The sequence below is a fragment of the Chrysemys picta genome, chromosome 1 (genome assembly GCF_011386835.1).
Source record: "Chrysemys picta bellii isolate R12L10 chromosome 1, ASM1138683v2, whole genome shotgun sequence".
Taxonomy (NCBI): Eukaryota; Metazoa; Chordata; order Testudines; family Emydidae; genus Chrysemys; species Chrysemys picta.
This window is the reverse complement of record NC_088791.1, coordinates 199,847,638-199,872,473: the sequence shown is the minus strand read 5'-3', so window position 1 is coordinate 199,872,473 and position 24,836 is coordinate 199,847,638. Positions and strand designations below refer to the sequence as shown.

At 43.2% G+C, this 24,836-nt stretch overlaps 1 protein-coding gene across 2 annotated transcripts in view; it reads right to left on the bottom strand.

Moving 5' to 3' along the window:
• Positions 1 to 4,921, bottom strand: part of TRAPPC10 (trafficking protein particle complex subunit 10) — a 92,030-nt gene extending 87,109 nt beyond the window's left edge. Inside the window, exon 1 of one of the 2 annotated variants that reach the window (XM_065578336.1) lies at positions 4,670 to 4,921. In XM_065578336.1, coding sequence (XP_065434408.1) covers positions 4,670 to 4,769 — 100 coding nt within the window. In that variant the 5' untranslated portion in view covers positions 4,770 to 4,921. The remainder of the gene's footprint in view (positions 1 to 4,669) is intronic. The other variant, XM_008176459.4, reaches the window with a different exon arrangement.
• Positions 4,922 to 24,836: the final 19,915 nt, after the last annotated feature.

The window sequence follows — 24,836 nt, the reverse complement described above, 5'->3', positions numbered from 1 at the left end:
GAGGACTAGTCACCACTGGCGAGTAAAAAAGATTTTAAGCCAGGTATATTTCCATGTTAAGTAAAAACTACTTTCCAAGGTACACTTATGACAATCACTGATAGGACTTCACAAGATGGGTTGTATCAAACTAGATTACTACTTTTTTATACTGTATTTAAACATAATAATCCCACTATAAAGCAGCAAACACAGATAAAGCTGGAATTCTTGATCTTGCCATGAATTATTTTGACAGAGCAGAACTACTCACAGGCATGAGGTTACATTTTGCTTTAGAAAAAAGTAGCACTTTTTCCAAAGCAATTTCCAGGCTTCCTATGATTTCCTATGGCAGCAACTATTTTTTATTTTAAAATACAGCTTGTTGAAAAGGATTGTGTTCAAAATGAGTTTCAGCTCAGAAAGGGCTGGGTCCCTCCAACTTTTTTTTATTATTATTATTTAGAACAGCTGTACAAGTTTCTTAGATTCACAGAAATATTTCTAAAAGGAGGACTATTTCACAATATAAGCGTTTACTAGACGCTGAACAGTGAAGAAGGATCCAATCGTGGTTGTAACAGAAAAGATATTTTTAGAGTATAAAAAAACAGTTTATTCAATGTTCATCCTTAATTCATATAATCAGAAACTGATTGGCATTATTTCTTTGTATCTCACTTCCTCAACATCAAATTTTTATACATTTAATCAGACATAAAGAGCCTACTGACAACTGTAGGCAAATATTACTCCTAGTCATAGGTACCTGAAGATTGTACATCACAAAACCTTTTTAAATACAAGAGAATATTCACATTATTTTAAAAAAGAACAGCAGTATACAAAGTAAGCGGTATTATTATGTGTTGAATTACTTCTAACATCATAACCCGGCTACCAATAAAGTACTTATGTTAAATTATTTTCTGTACTAGCCACATGAATATTTTGTACTGTGTAAGATTTAAAGCATTTTCTCTCAGGTGATATCAAGTACAGAAAAGATCGCAGGAAATTGGCAAGGTATAGAAAACAACTCAGAATTCTGATGAGGTAACAAACCATTCAAGCTTTACTGTCATGGCTACTATGAACTCGCCAGATTTAGGTATGTAGTCTTTAAGCCCCTTTGTTTTCAGTTTAAACCGATTTTTACCAAAAAAATTCCCAGGTTTTACATAAAGTACATTTTTTTTTTCTGATTTCCACCCTACTTTTGTATCAATCATTCAAATATATAAATAACTTGTTTTATTAGGATATACAATACATTGCATGAGATGTATGTATTTTGATAATACATTAATACGTGTATACTATGTATTAATCTAGAAGATGCACACAATAAAGAGGCACACAAGCTCTGAAGTGCGTGAGCATCTGAACATACTGATGAATCTCACACACACATTTCAAGCTGTTAGCAGGTAACAGTTTAAAGATCTGACACACTAAAATGGGAAGAAAATGAAAATCTGTATCAGAGTACCTTTCAGAACACAAGGAAGTATTCAAAAGTTTTTAAAAAACAAACAGGAGAAAAGGATGAAGTTGAGTGTATGCACTGCAAATGGTGTGGCCCAATTATATGTAAATATTCATAGGCTAATAGTTTTAAGTCTACAATAGAAAACTGTTTATTCAAACGAAAATTTTATTTGGGGATTAGAGATGTATTGTTTTCTTAAACTCAGAGAAGCGTGTTTTGAGTTTGGTTTTAGTTTCTGCAGCAAACCACATTGATGAACGGAATTCAAAGCACTAATCTACTGAATACTCCCCACACACACACACACACACACCTTTCTGTCCACCAAAATAAACCCTGAGATTTACCCACAAAAATTATTAATTTTTTTGCACTGATTTTCACCTGTTTTTGTTGTTGTGGTAATAAACACTGATAAATTCCTGGGGAAAATTAAACAAAATAAAAACCAAATAAGAAGAGCCCTAGTAGTCTTATAGCTCATATCTAGATTCACATATAGATCTGTAGAAGTACTTCCACAGAGCCCTGAAAAATCCTCAGCTATGCACATCCACAATGCATACCTCATCTCCCACAAGCTGGGTCTACCACATCTATGTTGTGTATAGGTGATTTCAGTCTTTGGGGCTGTCCTCCCAACACTTTTCACAAGCACTAAATTCACTTACAGTTTGTAAAAACACAAATGTATTTTTAATTCCAAAGTGACTGGTGCTAAATGAGAATGGAATTCTAAGTGTGGCATTTTGAAAAGTTTTAAGGTGTATGAGTGCAGTTACTCAAAGAATTTTTGTTGTATTTTTCAGTTCAAAAACAACTCGATTGAGTTTCATCAGAATTGACAGATTAATAACAGACCTTGATATGAAGCACAAAATATTTCAGTCTGAAGTCACATTTGGCAAGGGTGGGTAACAGTTAAAAATAGTGAGTCTATGAATGCCCTCCTCCTTAGCCCTATAATATTAATGTAATACTGTAATAAGGAAAGCATGACGACATTTTTAAAGTTTCATTCATGTGTATTTTTCTTAATGCAAGTTTGGAGTGAAACTAATTTGAAAGGTTCTTGGAGTAGGTGGAAATAGAAGGAAGGTTCTACATATCATTAAATTTAGCTTACAAGCAGTATCAATGAAGAAACAAACAGGCACAGGTACTCGTATTAAAAAAGACCACATATTTTTAAGTACTTTGCAAGATGTGAAAACATCATTCCAGACTGCATAAGTAAATCCTACTAAGTTTATAGTTAGGAGTCTTTTCCATGTACCAAATCAGTCTAGAAAACCAGACAGATTTTACAGAACTCAGACACAAAAATGTAACATTGTTAAAGTAAGAAGATGCACTGTATACCCAATGGGTTTGGGTTTATTTTATAGATAGCTTGGAAGTGAGCACAGCACATAGCACTAAACTATTCAGTGTGCTCAACTGACAGAACTTCCTGAATAGGCTATTTCTCGATAACTCTGGCCCAACAGACACTATGAACAAGCAGTTAACAGTTCCATTTTGTTAAACGGGGGAAGAAGTTGCTAATTTCAATTAAGTTTAACTGTTTCTCTGGACTTTTCATACAACAATTAAGAGCCTCTGATGTTTTTACAGGGACCACCACTCACTGTTATAACTGGAAGTGCCTGTAAGTCTATAAATACATAGATAAAATACTGAAGATTTTTTCCTGATATAATTCCAAGTTAACTGCTGCTTTTGGCGTGTACCAAGTCAGTCCATACCAGTATGAAGCTGATATGATTATGTATTCTGAGACAGCACTACAGTATTAAACTGTTACACTGTTATTCAACTAAACTCTAATCTGCTAATTGTGTTTGATCTGATCCCATCCCTCCCTAGACTTTATCCTTCTCCAAGCCTCAGGTTTGCTGCCCAATCACCAATGCCCTCTAAAATTAACTTCTGTCCTGCCTCTCCCTCAGCTTCTTCCAAAAGCAGTTCATCACAGCATAACTATACATTTGATCAGGTGGTTTTTTTTTTTTTGAAGTGTTAACATGTATTCCAAAAATAATTCTTATAAGAACTGTACAACTGCCAGTAGATACCCCATAAAACTGGACAGATGGATTGAGTAGGACTTGCAGATAAGCACCAATATTTTAAGTGACAGATGGGACAGAGTAGCATTCTTATGCCTTTCCCTCTTCCCACAATCATACCTGAATGGAATTGACTGCTGCAATTTGAAGGATGAAAACATTTGCTAGGATTGGGCCATACCTGAATGAATTCCTTGTTGCTAGCAACTGATATGCCTACAAATGAATCTCAAATTCTGGTGCCAAGAGTTAAAACATAGCAAAGTTTGAAAACTCTCTCGCATGTTCCACTATGTCAGTTGTGAAGACATGTTCCCATACTCTTAAAGGAAATTTTTGTTTTTAATGAGAACTTTTGGTTCTGTAAAAACACAGAAATAGTCATAATGGCTCATCCCCAAAACCCATCTAGTCCTGTATTCTGTCTCTGACAGTAGCCAGCACCAGACAGTTAAAAAAAAATTGTGTAGTAGGCAGCCATAGGGAAGGAAACTTGCGCCAAACATTAGCTCTAATCCTAATCTCCAACACTGATTGGTTTACAATATGAAGCATGAACATCTCTTCTAAAATCTGTTAGAATTAACTACTATTTCTGTAGATAAGACTATCCAGAGTAACATCAAAGCCAAGCTTTTTACAAAACCTAAACATCAATAAACGTTTACTACTTTTTTTTAAAATCCACATAAACGTTTAGTGTTAGCGAAACGTAGGTGCCCCTGCACGGGCTGTAAACCCAACAACAGTGCAGTGTCATAAGCCTGAAAAATCACACTGGCTATTAATCATCATCCTCACTGGCGCTCCAAAAAACTAGGGAAGAAAAGAAAAGGAACCAGCGTACGGAGCGGCGCCCCGGCTTCCTAGAGCCGCCACTTTCTCTCTCCTGAGAGATTAGAAACTGGGAGATTTGAAATGTCCCCGGACGTGCCCCTTCCCAGAGCGCCCGGGCTCCCCGCCCTGACCCCCACTAGCCTCGGGGCTGCCCGCGGGGCCAGTCCGGCAGGCCGGGCCCGGTCACCTCCGCCGGGCGGACTCGCCACCACCCGCCCTCCACGAAACCCGCTGGACCCGGGAGCCCCCGGCCCGAGCCGCGGCAGGCGGCGCCCGGGTCACTCACAGGTCACGATGGGCTTGTTCTCCATGGTGTAGATCACCGGGGGCTGCTGCGGCTGCGGCTTCTCCTCCTCCTCGGCGGCCGCCGCCGCGGCGGGGTCCATGGGCGGGCGGGGTCCTCAGCCCCGGCTCCGGCTCCGCGCCATGGAACCAGCGCTGCTGCCGCCGCCGCCTTCCTCCCCCTGCCCCGCGCCGGGGGCCGGGATGGGCCGCTCCGTGCTGGGATCCCCCTCCCCCCGCCGCACGCGCTGCCCCCGCGGCCCTGCTCCAGAGTGAGGAGAGTCTCGAGCTCCCCCACTTCCCGTGTGGCTGGCGGAGCATTACCGCTTCCGGGGGGAGGGGCGGGGTTAAAGGGAAGAGGGCGGCGCGCTGCCGACACAAAATACGTTTTAAGGGGGGGGCGGGGACAGGAGAACGGTTACGCAGGGGGCGGGGCGGGGGCGAGCTGAAGAGACGAGCCCGGGCGGGCGGGGCGGACAGATGGACAAGGGGCGGGTGGGGGAAGGGACAGACCGGCTAGCGAGGGCGCGGCGGGAGACCCCGGGGAGCCGCGCGCGGGCCGGGGCGGGGCCTCGGCTGAGCCCCGCCCCCTGCTCCCCCGCGAGCTGCCCCGGAGACGGGCGCTGTCAGGACCGTCTTGCGTGGGGCAGGGCCCGGCAGATGCCAGGCTGAGTTCGTGCCTTGGCTCTCCCGGCCCCGGCTGCTCCTCGCGGGGGCATCCTGGCAGCCCCCTCCGGTCCCCAGTTCACTTCCCTGAGTTCTTCGCTACCTGGCACCCTCCCGTCTGGTGCCTCTCGCCCCAAGCAGCAAACCCGCCCGCCCCCTCCCATCAGTTCTCTTCGGGGCACGCTCCAGGCAGGTTGCACCCCGGAGCTGGGGGAGGGAGAGTAAGCACAAGGTTAATAGCAAAGTCTCGTGTTCAAAGGTGAACTAGTGAAGAGAAGCAAACGGGTGCAAGTTACACAGACACAAAACATAAAGATGCAACCTCAGGTTTTACACTTAGGAAGTTAAAAATCCCTTTTCTAACCTAATACAGCTATTGCTGAGTTCCTGGCTGGCATAGCCTCTGGCCTATCCCCGGGCTCCAGGGTTGCACACACAGCAGACCGCCTAGATGCTGGCCCTCATTACTTCAATCCCCTTTTCTTTTAACAGGGATTGCAAATTGCAGGGGAGTTTTCCTTTTTGCCAACCTATGGTGATTCATGGTAGGGGAATTTCCCTCCTTGTTTGGTTTTGCAAGACTGGCGGTTTTCTTTTCAATATCAAGTTGGTTCCATGTTTTCCCATGAATTTTAATGGGTCTCCTCATCTTTTTTCTGGGTTGTACAATGCTAGGTGATTGGAGCGAGGCTCATGTGGGTAGGGAGGCAGACTGTCCCTGCCTTGCTGACCACCTGTGGTGAGATGGAGCTGAATGTTGCAGCACAAATACATAAACTCATAACTGAAGTCTGTATCCATATCTGATAATGACCATCAAGTTTAGAACATTACAAGCTTTCATAAAAGACCTCACTCAACATGTTTTTTACACAGTAACGTGGTATATAAGGAGTTGATTCAATTGCTTTTTCTTTGGGGTTCAGTCACCCTGTTCTCCCATTGAATGTCTGGACCTTGATTGTCACAGACCCCAGAGCCACTGGCTACAGTGAGGGGCAGGGAGTGGGTTTTGGTTTTTGCCTCAGTCTGGGAGGAGCTAGCTGGAGCAAGCTGGTGAAGCTCAGGCCAGTTTCCAGCATAGCACGCCACTCAAAGCTGCTGGGCCAGGGCATGGGTGGCCAGTCCCTTCCCTGGAGGTGAGAGGTAACTGGGCCTAGGCATCTCAGAGTTCATGCTGCTCACACCGCAGCAGGGACGCTGACCCAGCCTGTGCCTGGATTCTTACAGGTGCTGGTGGACCAAGCCCACAATCATGTATCTGACAAAGTTGTAAATAAAGAGATAAAGTAGGTGAGGTCATAACTTTTACTGGATCAACTTTACCTCACTTAACCCTACCTTGTCTCTCTCATCTCCTGGGACCAACACAGCTACAACTAGGGTGACAGATGTCCTGTTTTTAAAGGGACAGTCCCATTTTTGGGGACTTTTTCTTATATAGGCACCTATTACTCCCCACCCCCGTCCCATTTTTTAACAGTTGCTATCTGGTATCCCTAGCTACAACAATACTGCAAATAAAAGTTGTAAATAGTTCAGCAGCATTCATTTATGCCCAAGTTTAGGGACGGATAGAGGCAGTGGATTACAATAGAGCACAGCTTCACTTGAGGGAGAAATTTAGCAAACAGACCATTAGTTTAATTAGTCCCTTGACTCTTCTATAGGAGCGAGGGTAATCACTAATGTAGAGGCAATTCTATGACTTGTGATACTGTGCCTCTTCCCCCTTACACTGGAAACGCCCACCAGGAGCCAGTGATGACTTGTGACATTACTTTTCTCTTGCTCTGCCAAGAACCATGACGTTGCCTCTAGCCAGTGCAAATCAATATAAAAGATTCTCAAACTTCAGGCTGCAGAGAACTGAATAGGCACATAGCGCAGCCTCTCATTTCTAGCAGCTACATTCAAATAAAATAGCTATAAATAAACTAAAATTTTCCTACTATTACTTTTGTATGAAAACAGTTGCTGTAGCTGTGTGATTATGTTTAGGAGAGGATATAGTCTAGGCAGTCGTGTGAGAGAAAGGGTGTTCAGGAGAAAATCACTCGATTATGATAGCATCATAGAAATGTAGAACTGGAAGGGACCTTGACAGGTCATCTAGTCCTGTCCCCTGCACTCAGGCGCTTCCTGCCCACACCGCTTCCTGCAGCCCCCATTGGCCTGGAGTGGCGAACCGCGGCCGATGGGATGCAGCAGGTAAACAAACCAGCCCGGCCCGCCCGGGGCTTTCCCTGAACAAACAGCGGCCCTAGTTTGAGAACCACTGCCTTACATGACATACTTTGTACAATATTTATTGCAATTTTGCAACAGTGGTGACTGTATTAGTGTAACTAGTTATCATTCTTTTTTATACAGTGTCATAACTATAAAGGGAAGGGTAACAGCTGTCCTGTGTACAGTACTATAAAACCCCTCCTGGCCAGAGACTCCAAAATCCTTTTCCCTGTAAAGGGTTAAGAAGCTCAGGTAACCTGGCTGGCATCTGACCTAAAGGACCAATAAGGGGACAAGATACTTTCAAATCTTGGGGGCGGGGGGAAGGCTTTTGTTTGTGTTCTTTGTTTGGGAGTGTGTTCGTTCTCGGGACTGAGAGGGACCAGACATCAATCCAGGTTCTCCACATCTTTCTAAACAAGTCTCTCCTATTTCAAACTTGTAAGTAAATAGCCAGGCAAGGCGTGTTAGTTTTCCTTTGTTTTTCTCAACTTGTAAATGTACCTTTTACTAGAGTGTTTATCTTTGTTTGCTGTACTTTGAACCTGAGACTAGAGGGGAGTCCTCTGAGCTCTTTAAGTTTGATTACCCTGTAAGGTTAATTTCCATACTGATTTTACAGAGATGATTTTTACCTTTTTCTTTAATTAAAAACCTTCTTTTTAAGAACCTGATTGATTTTTCCTTGTTCAAGATCCAAGGGGTTTGGATCTTGATTCACCAGGAGTTGGTGAGAGGAAGGAGGGGAATGGTTAATTTCTCCTTGTTTTAAGATCCAAGGGGTTTGGATCTTGATTCACCAGGAGTTGGTGAGAGGAAGGAGGGGAATGGTTAATTTCTCCTTGTTTTAAGATCCAAGGGGTTTGGATCTTGATTCACCAGGAGTTGGTGGGAGGAAGGAGGGGGAATGGTTAATTTCTCCTTGTTTTAAGATCCAAGAGGTTTGGATTTGTTTTCACCAGGGATTTGGTGAAGGTTTTTCAAGGTTTCCCAGGAAGGGAATCCATTGAAATGGTGGCAGCCGAACCAGAGCTAAGCTGGTAGTTAAGCTTAGAAATTTTCATGCAGGCCCCCACATTTGTACCCTAAAGTTCAAAGTGGGGATCCAGCCTTGACATGGTGGATAGCGGTGGGATCATTTTAAACCCAAAAGCCAGTGAGATTTTTTTTTCTCCTTCTAGCTGCTTGGAAAGCCGAGCTGGAAGTAGATAGATGCATATCTTATCTCTCCTTGCCTGAAGGCAGAGGTGTTAAGTTTTTTTAACAGGTCCTTTGTTAAGAGAAGGGTTCAATTAGCAAACTTGACTGGTAAAAGGACTTTACAAGCTGAATTGTTTTTTTTTTCTTTTTACATCCTCAGGAGTGGCTAGTTAGAAAGTCTCTGTCAACTCAGCAGCAGCCAGAGCTGAGAGCTTCCCAGTTTCAGCCAACTGCAGAGGGGGTGACCCAGCACAAGAAAACAGGAAAATGACTACCAAAGAAGTAGCTAACAAAATAGAACTAGCCAAACTAGAAGCAGAAGAAAATGAAAGAAAACATCAGAGACTGCTTCAATTAACAAAACTCGAGACAGAGCAGAGAGAAAGAGAAGAAAAAGCCAAAGAGGAGGCCCACAAGAGAGAGATGGAGCTGAAAGAAAAAGAGATGAAGATGAAAGAAAAAGAGATGGAGGAGAGAGAAAAAGAAAGGAAGCATGAACTGGAAGTAGCAAAGGCTAAGCAGGATGCACCAGCCAATGCTAACAACCCCCCTCCAGGTACCACTTCCCATCCCAGAAAATTCCCCACCTACAAGGCAGGCGATGATACTGAGGCCTTCTTAGAAAATTTTGAAAGGGCCTGCCTTGGATACAGCATCGCTGCAGACCAGTACATGGTAGAGCTGAGGCCGCAGCTCAGTGGACCCTTAGCAGAGGTGGCGGCTGAAATGCCTAAGGAACACATGAACAGTTATGAACTTTTTAAAAACAAGGCCAGACTCAGAATGGGGCTAACACCCGAGCATGCCCGTCGGCGGTTCAGAGCCCTAAAGTGGAAACCCGATGTGTCATTTACCCGTCATGCCTACCACATTGACAAAAATTGTGATGCCTGGGTATCAGGAGCAAATGTTCAATCTCTGGAAGATCTGCTTTCCCTAGTAAAAATGGAGCAGTTTTTAGAGGGTGTTCCTGAGGAAATAGAAAGGTACATCCTAGATAGGAAGCCCAAAACTGTAACTGAGGCGGGGGAGATTGGAGCCCAATGGGTGGAGGTGGCAGAAAAGAAAAAAACTAGTAGCAGTTGGAGCGAATATCAGAAGGGGCAAGCCGAAACAAAACCTTACCACCGGGGACAACCCAAGGCCCCACCCACATCCCAAGGGAAACCCCAGACGCCTTCTCACCCCACCACACCAGTCTCCACCAACCAACATCGTCCCGGTGATACCTTAGCAGGGTGATGTTTTAAATGTAATGAACTGGGACATATAAAGGCTCACTGCCCCAAGAACCCCAACCGATTACAGTTCATTACACCCCAATCACACCAAAGATCCCCAAACCCAGATGCCTCTCTCATACCCTCAGAGCGAAGGGAAACCTTGAGAGTGGGCAGAAAGAAGGTTACCGCTTGGAGGGACACTGGGGCTCAAGTGTCAACTATCCACCAATCCCTAGTGGACCCCAAACTCATCAACCCGGAGGCTACAGTGACAATTCAACCTTTCGTGTCACAGTCTGTAACCTTGCCTACAGCCACGTTGCATGTCCAGTACAAGGGCTGGTCAGGAATGTGGACTTTTGCAGTCTATGACAATTATCCCATTCCCATGCTGCTGGGGGAAGATTTGGCCAACCATGTGAAGCTAGCCAAGAGGGTGGGAATAGTCACCCGCAGCCAGGCTAAGCAAGCTTTCACCCCCATCCCTGTTCCTGAGCCGTCCACCAGGGCCCCGTCTGTGTTACCGGAGACCCAGACAAAGGTGGTGGAACTGGATCCCCTGCCAACGACTGCAACAGCCGTAGTGGATCCAATCCCAGAGACCCAGCCAAAGCCAGTCCCAGAACCGGAACTGTCAACGCAACCAGCACCAGAACCATTGCCAGCCCTGAGTCCAGCGCTTGCAAACCCGTCTACAACTCCAACGCCAGAGGGCACCAGCGAGCCGGAACTGGCAGAAGCAGCAGATAACCCTACCCAAGAGGCTCAGCCAGAGCCTGAAATACCACATAGTGCACCAGTGGACAGCGGTTCACAGTCAATGGAAACAGCCCCAGCACCTGCATCGCTTCCAGAGGGACTAAGCCCCAGTCCACAGTCCAAGGAGGAACTGATGTCTCCAGCATCAAGGGAACAGTTCCAGGCCGAGCAGGAAGCAGATGACAGCCTTCAGAAAGCTTGGGCGGCGGCGCGGAGCACCCCACCGCCTCTCAGCTCTTCTAACCGATCCTGGTTTGTTGTAGAACAAGGACTTTTATACAAGGAGACTCTTTCTGGTGGACACCAGGAAGACTGGCATCCTCAAAGACAGTTGGTAGTTCCCACTAAGTATCGGGTAAAGCTCTTGAGCTTAGCCCATGATCATCCCAGTGGCCATTCTGGGGTGAACAGAACCAAGGACCGGTTGGGGAAGTCCTTCCACTGGGAGGGAATGGGCAAGGACGTTGCTAATTATGTCCGGTCTTGTGAGGTGTGCCAACGAGTGGGAAAGCCCCAAGACCAGGTTAAAGCTTATCTTTGTTTGCTGTACTTTGAACCTGAGACTAGAGGGGAGTCCTCTGAGCTCTTTAAGTTTGATTACCCTGTAAGGTTAATTTCCATACTGATTTTACAGAGATGATTTTTACCTTTTTCTTTAATTAAAAACCTTCTTTTTAAGAACCTGATTGATTTTTCCTTGTTCAAGATCCAAGGGGTTTGGATCTTGATTCACCAGGAGTTGGTGAGAGGAAGGAGGGGAATGGTTAATTTCTCCTTGTTTTAGATCCAAGGGGTTTGGATCTTGATTCACCAGGAGTTGGTGGGAGGAAGGAGGGGGAATGGTTAATTTCTCCTTGTTTTAAGATCCAAGGGGTTTGGATTTGTTTTCACCAGGGATTTGGTGAAGGTTTTTCAAGGTTTCCCAGGAAGGGAATCCATTGAAATGGTGGCAGCCGAACCAGAGCTAAGCTGGTAGTTAAGCTTAGAAGTTTTCATGCAGGCCCCTACATTTGTACCCTAAAGTTCAAAGTGGGGATCCAGCCTTGACATACAGCATCACAAAAAGCTTTACTGAAGTCAAGATATATCACATCCACTGCTGCCCCCATCCACAAGGCTTGTTACACTGTAAAATAAGGATATTAGGTTGGTTTGACATGATTTGTTCTTAACAAATCCATGTTGATTGTTACTTGTCACCTTATTTTTTTCTAGGTGCTTACAAATTGTTTGTTTGTTATTTGCTCCATGATCTTTCTGGGCACCAAAGTTAAGCTGACTGGTCAGTAATTCCCCGGGTTGTCCTTATTCCCCTTATTATAAACAGGTACAATATTTGCCCTTTTCCAGTCCTCTGGGATCTCTCCCATCATCCTCCACAAGTTCTCAAAGATAACTGCTAATGGCTCAGAGATCTCTTCAGCCAGTTCTTTAAGTATTCTAGGATGTATTTCATCAGGCCCTGGAGACTTTAAGACATCTAACTTGTCTAAGTAATTTTTAACTTGTTCTTTTTGATGTTCACTATGTTAGTCATCTGATTATTGTTAACTTTTTTTGATGAAAACTAGAGTTACCACCTGGCCAGTATTTGACCAGCGTGGATGTTCGTTTGTTTTTTGTTTTTTATTTTTTTATGGATTTGCCAGTCTACCTTCTGTAATAAAAAGTTGTCTCCAATACAGTCCAAGAACATGTTGGATAATCTGCGTGCTGCAGTATTATTTTCCCAACAGATATTGGGGTAGTTGAAGTCCCCCATCCCCACCAAATCCTGATGTGACCACTCATAAAATGTCTGAGAAATCTGACCTACAAAACCCCTCAAAAATCATCCATTACAGCTTTAAATTGAGAAAAGACTACATTTTTTTTTAATTGTCAAAACCCTCACCTATTCAAGACTCACTGCCTATGTGAGTAAAGTCATTAAAATGATAGTAACTGGCAGTAAATAAGCCTGACAAAAGTGAACTAATAGGATCTAGTCAGAGTGATATTGTTCAACACATATTAGAGAATGAAGGCGTGGCAGGTGGTAGTCTTTTGTTTGTTTTTTAATTAGTTTTGTGCTACTAAAAGTGGTTGGTTTGAGAGGATGACATATGAGGGTACAATCCAGGCCAATGAGTAGCTGTCTCACCCCTGCCCTTTACAATGCCTTGCTGCTGTAGCCTCCAACCTGGACTGTTTACAAACAGCCTCCAGCATGTAAGTCACTCCTAACTACGTCTGTGTGTGTGCTGCAGCCAGCCAGCCACACCCTGGCTCTTACCAGACTTAAAAATTACCGCAGGGTGACCCCAACACACTCCCAGTCTCACATTTTTTTCCCTAGAAACATTTGTCCTGTATTGCCTAGCCCTCTCCTAGACAGTACCAATATATTAATTTCACTATTCCTTTAAGGCAATAATATGCACACAACTTGTTACTCCAAATGGAGCTCCCCAGACACTTCATCTTGAACACATTAGATAAAACAATAAAACAAATTTATTAACTACAAAGAGACAGGTTTTACGTGAGTACAAGTAATGAGGCATAAAAGTCAGAAATGGTTACAAGAAGAATAAAGATAAAATGCTTACTGGTGCCTAACTTAACAAACTACATTAGATTCAAAGCAAAGTTCTTTCACCATATGCTTTCAGCTGTTTTACTGACATACTCTTTAAGTCAAGACCCCTCCCCCAGAGTGCAACCCCTGCTTCCTTTGTCTCTTCAGGTACAGTGAATGCAATGGCCAGGGAGAGAGAAATAGGAGCATCTGCCCCTTCCTTTTATAGTCCTGCTCCCGCTTTGAGAAGCATTTCCAGCTGGAAGCAAGGCAACTGGCAGTCTTTGTGGAAAGAAACTCCATACTGTTTCTTTGCTAAGATGTAGATTTTTTTGGACCTGCACCCCACTTTCCAATCAAAGAATGGCCACTTAGCAAGTAATAGTCCATCAGCCTTGTTTACACTTGGCTTATACATGTTTTGTTATTGTTTGAATGTACTAAATTGTTTATTTAGGCTGTTTAGGTATGTTTAGAGCAATTGTATGGATACCATTTGGCCTTTGGATTGAATAAAGGAATTGATGGTTCAGTTACTATTGTGATAATATCCTGCATACATAATAATAATTCCAAGAGTAGAGAATCATTAAACAAGACAAATACAAACTCAAAGTTAAGCAAAATTACGTTTTGAACTGTGTTTTGAAAAGTGAGGTCAGACATTGCTAGTATCCTTCAGGAAGAAAGGGGGAGACAAAAGGGTCAAAGTAATTTTGGAAAGGGAAGAGTAGGGTAAAGTGAAAAACAAGATATTCTTAATTCTTTGAATGGTTTCTAATTCATTTGCTTTCTTTATCCCTTTGTTTTCTCTGATGGTGCCTAAAGAGCTATCTTGTCTTGAAATCATATATTTGTAAGTGGCCATTAATTTTGTATTTCAGAACACACTAACACTGATCATTTTATGGTTGCTTGGCCATTGTGGCTCCACAATTGTCTTCAATTTATCTCTTTGTGGTCAGCAAGATAAAATCACAGTTTCATACACAAACCACCACGCACTACTGTGGTCTTGAGCCCAGTGAGTAAAGCAGCAATCTTTGCTATTTATCATTTCAATCTCTGTTGTGTCACACACCTGAAAGTTTTCTCTAGTCATATTTGGAGACATCCATGTCAGCAGAACAGGGCTGCAACTGCAGTTTAGATGATGAGGCGATTAGAAAGGAATATATGACTGTGGAGTGGTTTATAGCCAGTTTGAAAGTCTCTGAACAAATATTTTCTCCTAAATCTCGTCATCATCATTAGCACCCAGAGATAAAAAGTAGTAATGGGGCGCTGTTGTTCTAGGTCAGGGGTGGGGAATCTTTTTTCTATCACGGGCCATTGACCCACAGAAAAAATCAATTGTGAGCCACACACAGCCTCATGGCCGGGGATGGAGGGGAGCGCCGAAGCTCGGGACTTGCCGCAGGCTGGATGAAATTAATCAACAGACTGGATCCAGCCCACAGGCTGTAGGTTCCCCACCCCTGTTCTAGGTGCTGACTAGGCACAGAAATAGGAGGCATAATCCTTGCTCCAAAGAGTTTACAATCTAGCTATTGAAGTATGTCACTGAATAATCTGTTTTATTGTTCTTCTTAACTCAGACCTATGTAATTCTCTTCCCTGTGCTTCTGGGAGAAGCCATGTCCCATAAGAATTAGTTGCAGGGCACTAAATTTTCAAAAATGACTAATAATTGAGTGTCCAACTTGAGATGCCTTAAAGAGGGCTAATTTTCAGAAAGTGCTGAACATCGACTCTCTGAAAAAATCAGGTCCCTTAAGATGCCTTGAAATAGGCATTCCAAAACTGAGGCAGCCAAAATCACTAGACACTTTTGAAAATGTAGGCCATGGTCTTCATGTCAGTGTTAGTTCTGCTACAGCTCATTAACTATATCTCTGCTTGCAGCTGGCATTTAGGCTTTCCAAACTTGTAAATACACCCTGATCTATCAGGCTATATCATTGTCCCCACTCTCCACTGCTTTCCCCTCTTTTTCCTCTTGAAGTAGTAATATCTGGCCATCTTTGGGAGACAATTGACTCTCTGCATCCCCCTATCTACTCCATATGCTAGTTTTCTGCAACTGTATTTGTTCTGATTGAAGCTGCACGCACCATAATTTCTGCATCAACATAGAGTTAATTATATATTAGTATAATTTACACTATATGATGTGCTCATTTCAGATTTCATAAAACCAATATTTTATAGTCAATACATTTCTGTGCAGTTTGGGAACTTTTGTAATTAGAAGATTAGTTAATCATAGCATATTATAAAGGGGGTGGGAAATGTGTAAAAAAAAACCAGCTAGCTAATATGGGCCAAGCATATGTATTCTGATTAAAACAAGAGCACATATTAAGGGAGAGGCTACTCTCATTATTCACTTCCATCATATACGCATAAAATATATATATTTTTAAAAATTAACATGATACGTGCTATATCAACTCAGCAAACCTATTCAATGTATTCCTTCCTCCCTCTATGCCCCTTGCTTTCTATTTCCTTCCCCTCCCCCCACTTCCTTGTCTGCTGATGGTTTATTTAGACCAGCGGTTCTCAACCAGGGGTATATGTACCCCTAGGAATACACAGAGGTCGTCCAGGGGGTACATCTAGTTATTTGTCTAGTTTTACAACCGGCTGCATAAAAAACAATAGCAGAGTCAGTACAAAGTAAAATTTCATACTGAAAATGATTTGTTTATACTGTTCTATATACTATACACTCAAATGTAAGTACAATATTTATATTCCAATTGATTTATTTTATAATTATATGGTAAAAAGGAGAAAGTAAGCAATTTGTCAGTAATCGTGTGCTGTGACATCTGATTTTGTAAGCAAGTAGTTTTTAAGTGAGATGAAACTTGGGGGTACACAAGACAAATCAGACTCCTGAAAGGGGTACAGTAGTCTGGGAAGGTTGAGAGCCACTGAGTTAGACCATAATGTGTTCAGGGCAGGGAACTCTCTCATTATGTCTGTAAAGCCCATTTTGGTGACTTAAGTAGTACAATCATAGTCCCAGGTTCAAAACATGTAAAGACTGATGAGCCTAGTAACTACTAGAGAAGGCAATAGCATTTTTATAGGAAATTGGATCCTGTTGTGTCGAGAAGGGAGTATCTCAGGCCCAAGAACAAAAATGTTAACAAAACCCTTGTTCACTGTTACAACATTAAACTGTTAAGTATGGTTCAGGGTTTCAGATAAAGTTTTCGCTGGCTTAACTCCCATTAAAAATATTTTAACCTTTTATTAAAGACACACAAGAAAAGAAGAAAAAACAGTTAAAGCATTTGGAACGTAAAGTATAAATTAGGACTTTCATCTTAACAATATCCCTTATTTTCTCTCTTTTTTTGCATAGAGAACCCCGTTTGACAGCCTTTTAGATGGTATTAAAGATGGTATTAACAGTCCTTTTGGTCTTGAACTATTGCAGTCTGATCCTCCTTCCTTTCAGACAAAACAAATAAAATACACACAAAACGGGAGATAAAAAAATAGTAAAGAGAAACTCCATTTTCTGTCTCTGCTGCTAATTTTCACTGGCCACCTCACTGTGGGAGAAACACAGGCCCAGCACACAGTCTGCTAAGCCATTGGCAAGTTTTTACTAGTAGTGGGCTGTTTAAGGTGTTGCTTATAGCTGGCCTTTGTGGTCACACACTCTCAGCAGTGTGTGACCACAAGACAGATGCTTGTTAGACAGAAGACAAAAAGAGAAATAAGATGCGGAAGAAAAACAACTATTAAAACAAGACCCTCTACTATACACACTTCTTTCCCTGGGGACAGCATGAGAGAACAAACGGGTGATGACTCAAAGCACTACTGCAAAGTTCTCAGATACCTATATATTCTAGTACAGCCCACGGTTGTGAACCCACGGTTCACATTCCAAGAGTTCAGAATTTATTCAAAAGCCAGTGGAGATGTGTTGTGATTTGTTTCCCTTTCTCTGACCTGGTCCAGATGCCTTTCAGGATCATGAAAATGATGAAGACTCAGTGGTGTCATAGGGATTCCCGGGGACCAGAAGAAGGAAGAGATGGCAGCCATGATGGTAGAACTTCTTTCTCCGCCAGTCCACACATCCCACTGCTCCCATTTAGTGAGTGTCAGATATACAATGTCCAAGAACGCATTAAAGTTAACCAAGTTATAAACATTTCCTCCCAGATCTCATCCCATTAAAGTTAACCAAGCTATAAACATTTCCTCCCAGATATAGAATCTTTCAGCTCATTGTTATGCCTGTCTGTGACTTTACCAAGAGTCTGGATGATCCCTTTTAAACAATCCAGTTTTTACCAGTCTATTTATCTCCAACTTCTACTTGCTTTTACAAACAATTTTATGTAACAAGCTAAGTTGGATTTTTGTTAACTTGGACAGCTAAGAGTACAGGCCTCTGTACAATAATTCCTTCTTTTTTAGTATCTGTCACTATTTAAAGACGGTCAATAAATACATGTAAAGGTGTTTGTCATCTAATGGTATTTGACATCTTATGTCTGATGTGTTTCCAGGAACTGAGATCCTGTCTGGCTTTAACACAGTTATATTATTATAAGACAGAATTCAAGAAGGATTGGATTTTGGAATGGACAATGAGAGCATTCAGAGTTACAATAGTCATGTTTTAATAGAAAACCGTGGAACGGATATGAACTTTCCTGCTTCAGGGTATAAGCCAAGCTCTAACTGGAGAAAAGATTTGGAAGAAACTTTCCCAGTGAGCAATTTTATACCATAAATCTCCACTTCAGGGTATCTTATGCCTTCTTCTGAATCATCTGGTACTGGCCACTGTAGAGAAAGGATATTGAACTAGATGGACCCCTGATCAGATACAGTATGGCAATCCTTCTGTTCAGTTGGAGTAGTGTTTTGGGATTTAGATACCTAGCTATTTACTTCAATTACACCCGAAACAGTATATTTTAAAAAGAAATGTATCACAAAGTATACATTATCCAAGGTTTCTGGTAATGTAGATTAAATCAAAGTCATTTTAATCACCAAAGAGGAAACCTTGATTTAAATATTTTATTTTAACCTCATTTTGCATTTGTACTTTTTAGTTATTTTCCTTAAGAAAAATTAATTCTCATTGGTTGGTATAACCATTAAAACATGTTGCCTTGCACCTAAATATAGCCTTTACACTAAATTAGGTACTTATTTTTGCAAATGAGGAGGATACACTATATCTATACACATTTAATTAAGCAATTATATACCTTACCATACATTTATTCAGATTCTTAATTTTTACATTTTCTTCATTATGTTAGAAAATGGTTAATGATACATTTCTTGTAAATAATATCTTTTTATTCAGGATTCATGTCAAACTACATTTGGATGGAACCTGGAATTCAGTTAAAAATGTACAAAACCAGCATTTTAAAATAGCTTTTTATTAGTTAAATAAAACTACCTTAAATGTGCTGGATATGTAAGAAAAAAGTAAGTTTATCAAAAGATATTTTGTATTTAAAACTAACTGATCTATTAAAGAAAGGAAGTATTAACTGTAGTGAATTGATGAATTGTTTCTTGTCACCCCGGGCCAGATTTTCAAGCATATTTAGGCACCTAAACAGCAAATCAGTGCCTGGCAAGGTGCTTTTGAATGTCCAACTAGGCACCTATCTGCATCTGTAGGTGCCTAAATACCTTTGAAAATCTAGCTTTGTGTCAAGTTTTTAGAACTAGTAGATCTTGTCCTCTCACCTGGTTTTTATTCAAAGATTTGAAGAGGAAAACTAGCTTTCCTGCTTTCTCAGCTCCCATCTGTTTCTCAACTTTGAATGAACTACTCCAAATTAAGAATATATTCTCTCTGCCTCTGGTAGCTAAAATCAAGTTTTACCTTAATTACTTTTGTTTTTTCTCCGCATTAGAAACTGAAAGTAGTTAAATTTGGAAAAATATAAATCTCAGCATTTGCTCCACTGTAAAGACTGGAAATAATATACTTACTGAGTGCAATACATGACACGGTTATGTTATAGAACTCGAGGTGACCTCAAAAGTTGAAGACGTTTTCATCATGATTCTGTATGTGATTTAAAAAGCAGTACCCTTTATCTCATGAATATTTAAGGAGAATTCATTGATGCAGCATTTTTTTTCATTTGTTTAAAATGATTTTAATAGATTCTATGAAAGGTAGTGCTTAATATAGGATGCTATAAGGTCAAATTTAATTTTAAACAGGTTTATTTTTAAAAATAAGTGTATTTAATTTAATCAAAAGAATCTGATTTAAATAAAATCAATTGCATTCTTTTAAACAAAAAAACATTTTTATCCATTCTGGTTTCAGATTTCTATATATTTATATTTCTATATCAACTTGTAAAAATGCTATCATACAAATATATAGGTTAGTTTCACCACCTAGTGGCCGTTGGATGAATCTTTCTTTAATCTGTATAATGGATAACCCCTGGAATCGATCACACACCTCGTATATATTTTCAGGTAATTTCTGTGTATTGTGACATCTTGCATAATTAAATACAATGCATGTGCCAATGTTATAGGAAACAGAATAGTTGAATTTCATTGTTACCAATACTAGTTCAGAATCCACAGACCTCAGGGAACTTAGTTGCTGTTTCCACCTCCCCAGGCCTCTTTACTCAGACTTTCTGTATTTGGACTTTTATGGTAACAATAACTGTAGATTTGTCTCCTGTATATACATGACACTTAATTTTAGCAGTGGTTTTCCACATTACTTTAGGACTAGATGACAAAAGATTTTTCTATGTGCTCCATGGAAAGCATTTTAAGAGTTAACACTATAGCTCTCACCACAATGAAGGCAGTGTTAACTTTGTCTCACTTCTGGGTCATTACAAATACAACACTTATGAGTTCCTCTGCTGTAATCCCGTGTGATCAATTCCAAGGGTTATGTAACAGCTTCCGTATGAGGCGAGATTAATAAGACTGGGACTTTTCAGCTTGGAAAAGAGGTGACTAAAGGGGGATATGATAGAGGTCTATAAAATCATGAGTGGTATAGAGAAAGTAAATAAGGAAGTGTTATTTACTCCTTCTCATAATACAAGAACAAGGGGCCACCAAATGAAATTAATAGGTAGCAGGATTAAAACAAACACAAAAAAGTATTTTTTCAGGCAACGCACTGTCAACCTCTGGAACTCCTTGCCAGAGGGTGTTGTGAAGGCCAGTACTATAATGGGATTCAAAAGGGAGCTAGATAGATTCATGAAAGATAGGTCCATCAATGGCTATTAGCCAGGATGGGCACGAATGGTGTCCTTAGCCTCTGTTTGCCAGAAGCTGGGATTGGGTGACAGGGCATGGATCACTTGATGATAACCTGTCTGTTCATTCCCTTTGGGGCACCTGGCATTGGCCACTGTCAGAGGACAGGCTACTAGGCTAGATGGACCTTTGGTCTGATCCAGTATGGCCGTTCATATGTTCTTAACCACACATGCATGTCTATGCTGCCATTCCACAAAATGTTGTGAGAACTGGCTGGATTTCACCATCAGAGAGAAGAGAAAATTTGGGGAAAGAAAGCATGAGTGATTGAAACTCTTTTCTGGAGAAGGTAGGGTTTGTTGTCCTGTCCCCAGTGCTTAATTTGTGCCAGGGCACCTCTGGGTTTGGCAGTTCATAGCCCTGGCACCTCTGGGCTTGCCATGTCAGTTATGAAAGTAAAAAAAAGAATTGCGAGAGCCCTGGCACCTCTTTCATTAGAAATTAAGCACTGCCTGCCCCCAAGCACTGGAGTGGTTCCCAAAACGAGGTATGGTGCCAGGGCTGAACTGAGAGCAGCTATGTGCTCTGAGAAGGGCTGCTAGGGCAGGAAAAGCTGTAGCCCGAAGAGGCACACAGAAAAGCAGGCAGGGCAGTGAAAACCAAACTCCTTTAAGAGGGTTCTCTGCAGAGAAATAGCCTGTAAGTCAAGAACAGAACAGCTGAAGTAAGGAGGCTCAGCTCCTATAGAAACTGACAGAGAGGGACAAATGCCAGTTTCACCACTAAAAAAATCAGACTTTCAGAGTGGGCCTTGAAAAACCAGTATGCCAAACGACAGCCTATGGGGATACTACAAGTAGATTTACGCACCCTGCTGAAGAACAGATAATTCAAACAGTACTTGTCAAGGAGGAAGTTCGCAGAATGATGGGGCTAGGTGTTCTGTCCTGCAAATGGCTCAGAACATTTCTATGTGCTGTTCCTGTACCACTCACAGGTTACATGATACAAAAGGATAAGAGAACAAATAGAAGTAAACATGGTCATTCTGAGGTGTCCCAGAAGACCACAATCCTCAGACCCGATCAAGTCTGCCGTTAAACTACCACTATACTTACCTCTCAGACAGGATCTTCTCAGCTAGGTACTTATTCTGCATCCCTTATCTGAGTAACACAACTATTATCCTAAAAACCAAAAAAGAAATAATGAAAGGATTGTCAGAGAGTCATTAAAACCCTGCTGGAATCAAAACGACCTTCCACTCAACCTCTGAAACAAACCTGCTTACTACTGTACAGACAAACCCCTCAATCCCAGGAATCTCAGTAATTCTGAAATATCTACAAGACGGAATTGATCTTGACCTCAAACAAGTCATTATAAACACACCTACCTTAGTGGCCAGTAACAACCAGTTTGCAGAATGCATGTCAGGCCTAATTGACCAGCCTCAGATGTCCAGACTTCTGAAAGCACCCAAGCTAACTAAACCTATTGTTAGATCGTTATTCCTAAAATGGGGCCTCATGATTTCAAAGGCCCTTACATAGGATGCACTCAAAGCCTACACAGCTGCTGTCCACTCCTGCTTATCAATGATAGATTCTTGGTGGCTATCACCTCAGTGGGATGTACATCAGTTGCTCATATTATCAAGGCTGGAGCCATAGGGCATTGTACAAGAATACTGTAACCAACCATGCAATGGGGTGTTGCTGTCCAAGCTGTGGTACACCGGTCAATGTTGGATAGCAAGATCTGTGTGCTGTAAGCTCAGAGACCAGTTCTGTCCACACTCCAAGCTCTGGATTCTTCAAGTTTCAGCACTTAGTCTCCATAAACACACACACATTCCCAGGAAGCAGAGAATTCCGTTACTAGGGCTGCCAAAAAATAAAAGGGGCAAACACTCAAGGCACACAATTGCTTTAACAGTTACAACAACAGAGCAAAACTGCAATTCATAATCCATTCCCCAGGGCAGTCCACTAGAGGAGTGTAAGAGTCCAGTTGGGTCCCCCGACACCATTCTCCTGGCTGCAGGCTACCGCTGTCCCCCTCCAAGCAACAGGTGTCTCTCTTGTTCTCAGGCTACCTGGCCTTTCCTCCACAGCCGTTCCCAGGCTGCTGCCTGCAGCCTTCTGCTCCTGCACACTACACCCTCTGGCTCTCATGATCCCTTCTGACCTCAAGTTATATTTCTGTTTCCTATACACTGGGGCTTATATAGCCCTCTTCTGGTTGGATGTTGAACTGGGGGGCTGGGAGAGGCGGAGTGGGAGCGGAACGGGGGTGGAGCTGCAGGGGAAGGGGCGGAATGGGGTGGGGCCATAGGCAGGGCTGCAAGACAAACGGGTGGAACGGGGGAGAGGCTCTGGGCTCAGAGCTCCAGCCAGGACTGAGAGCTCTGCAGCAGTCCCAGCTGAGGCTGAGAGATCAATCCTGGCCAGGGCCCAGCTCTCACCTCCCCCCATGGCCCCGACTGAGCTCTTATCCCTCCCCTCCCCCGGGCCATGGGGGGAGGGGCTGAGAGCAGCGAGCAGAGGTGTGGCCTTGGCCAGAAGAGACGGGACCTCAGATGGAAGAGGTGGGGCAGGTGGGGCTAGTCTCCCCAAGGGGAAGCTTCATCCGCTGCCCGTGGCTGGAGAGCTAAACTACCCTACTTAATAGAGAAGAAGCTGAGATGCAGCAAGAGAGAAACTAACACAATGGCTATACCTGACACTAGAGCAGGTAAGCCACTGCTAGATGACAATTCCCTTCCAAATGCTTATGTACCGTACTTTCAACATCACCACTAGCAAAGGTGGCTGAAATGCTATGTAAAAGAAGCTTGCAATTACCTCAAAAATAGCGAAGGCCTAAAGGGATTGCAGCTCATTCAGTATCAGCATCCTGGCCAGAGCATTCCCACAGCCCACCACAAGAGATGTTTAGAGTTATTGCTATTGTTTATTTGTGGTAGCACATACAAACCCCAGTCATAGATTAAGGTCCCATTGTGCTAGGCCAGTGGTTCTCAAACTTTTTTTTCCGCGGACCACTTGAAAATTCCTGAGGGTCTCAGCGAACCACTTAATGATCTTTCCAAATGTTGTTTGTACCATTAGCTAACTATTGTAAAGTGCAAAGTGCTATATAAAAAAACCCTTTAATAATAATTAAAGTTTTTTTTGTTCTACAAATAAAAGCGCACAACTCATATTTTACTATCAGTAGTCTTACCTTTTTAATGTGATGGATGTGCCCTCTCTCCCCCACCATGGCAGCCCCCAAGCTGGGGCTGGGAAGGAGCGGGGTCTCTCCCCCACCACAGCAGCCACAGAGCTGAGGCTGGGAAGGAGGGGGATCTCTCCCTGGCAGCTGCAGCCCTGGAGCTGGGGAAAGTCGCCTTTCTCTGGCCGCCACAGCCCTGCACATCCCAAATTCCCCCCACCCCCTCTTCTCACCCCACTGCCCCTCCCACTTGCCCCCATTCCCCCTCAAGGCCACCTCCTCATCTTACATGTGCGTCTTCTCCAGGGTGGCCCTTCATTCTCTCATGTGCAGCCGCGCAGGTGCACACCTTAGAGGGAACTATCGCGGATCACCTGAATGGAGCTTGCGGACCACTGGTGGTCAGGGCCGGCTCCAGGCACCAGCCTAGCAAGAAGAAGGGGGCAGCATGTCCGGCCCTTTCGGCGGCGGGGCCGTCACTCCCTCTGGGAGCAAAGGACCTGCCGCCAAATTGCCGCCGTAGAATGAAGCGGCGGTAGAGCTGCTGCCGCGATTGCGGCTTTTTTTTTTTTTTTTTTTGCACTGCTTGGGGCGGCAAAAATGCTAGAACTGGCCCTGCTGGTGGTGCACGGACCACAGTTTGAGAACCTCTGTGCTAGGCACTATAAAAACAGAATAAAACAGTGGTCCCCAAACTGTGGGACATGCCTCCCTAGGGGTGTGCCCAGCAATGTTCAGGGGAGTGCAGCAGGGACAGCCTCCAGGGGGTGGGTGGGGATGGAGTGCTACCCAGCCCTGTTCTTCCCCCAACTCTGCTTTCGCCCCACCCCCAGCTCCCAGCTGTGGCCTCACCCCCGCCTCCAGCTTTGGCCCCTGACCATGGTCTGGCCATGGCTCCACTCCTGGCCCCACTCCCAGCCCCAGACCCACCCCCAGTTGCGGCCCCAGCTTCGGCCCTTGGCTCCTGGCCCGGCCCCTTACCCCTGTTAGCACCCCCAATGGGAGCCACAGCCCTGCTCCTGGCCCCGGCTCCCAACCACGGCTCC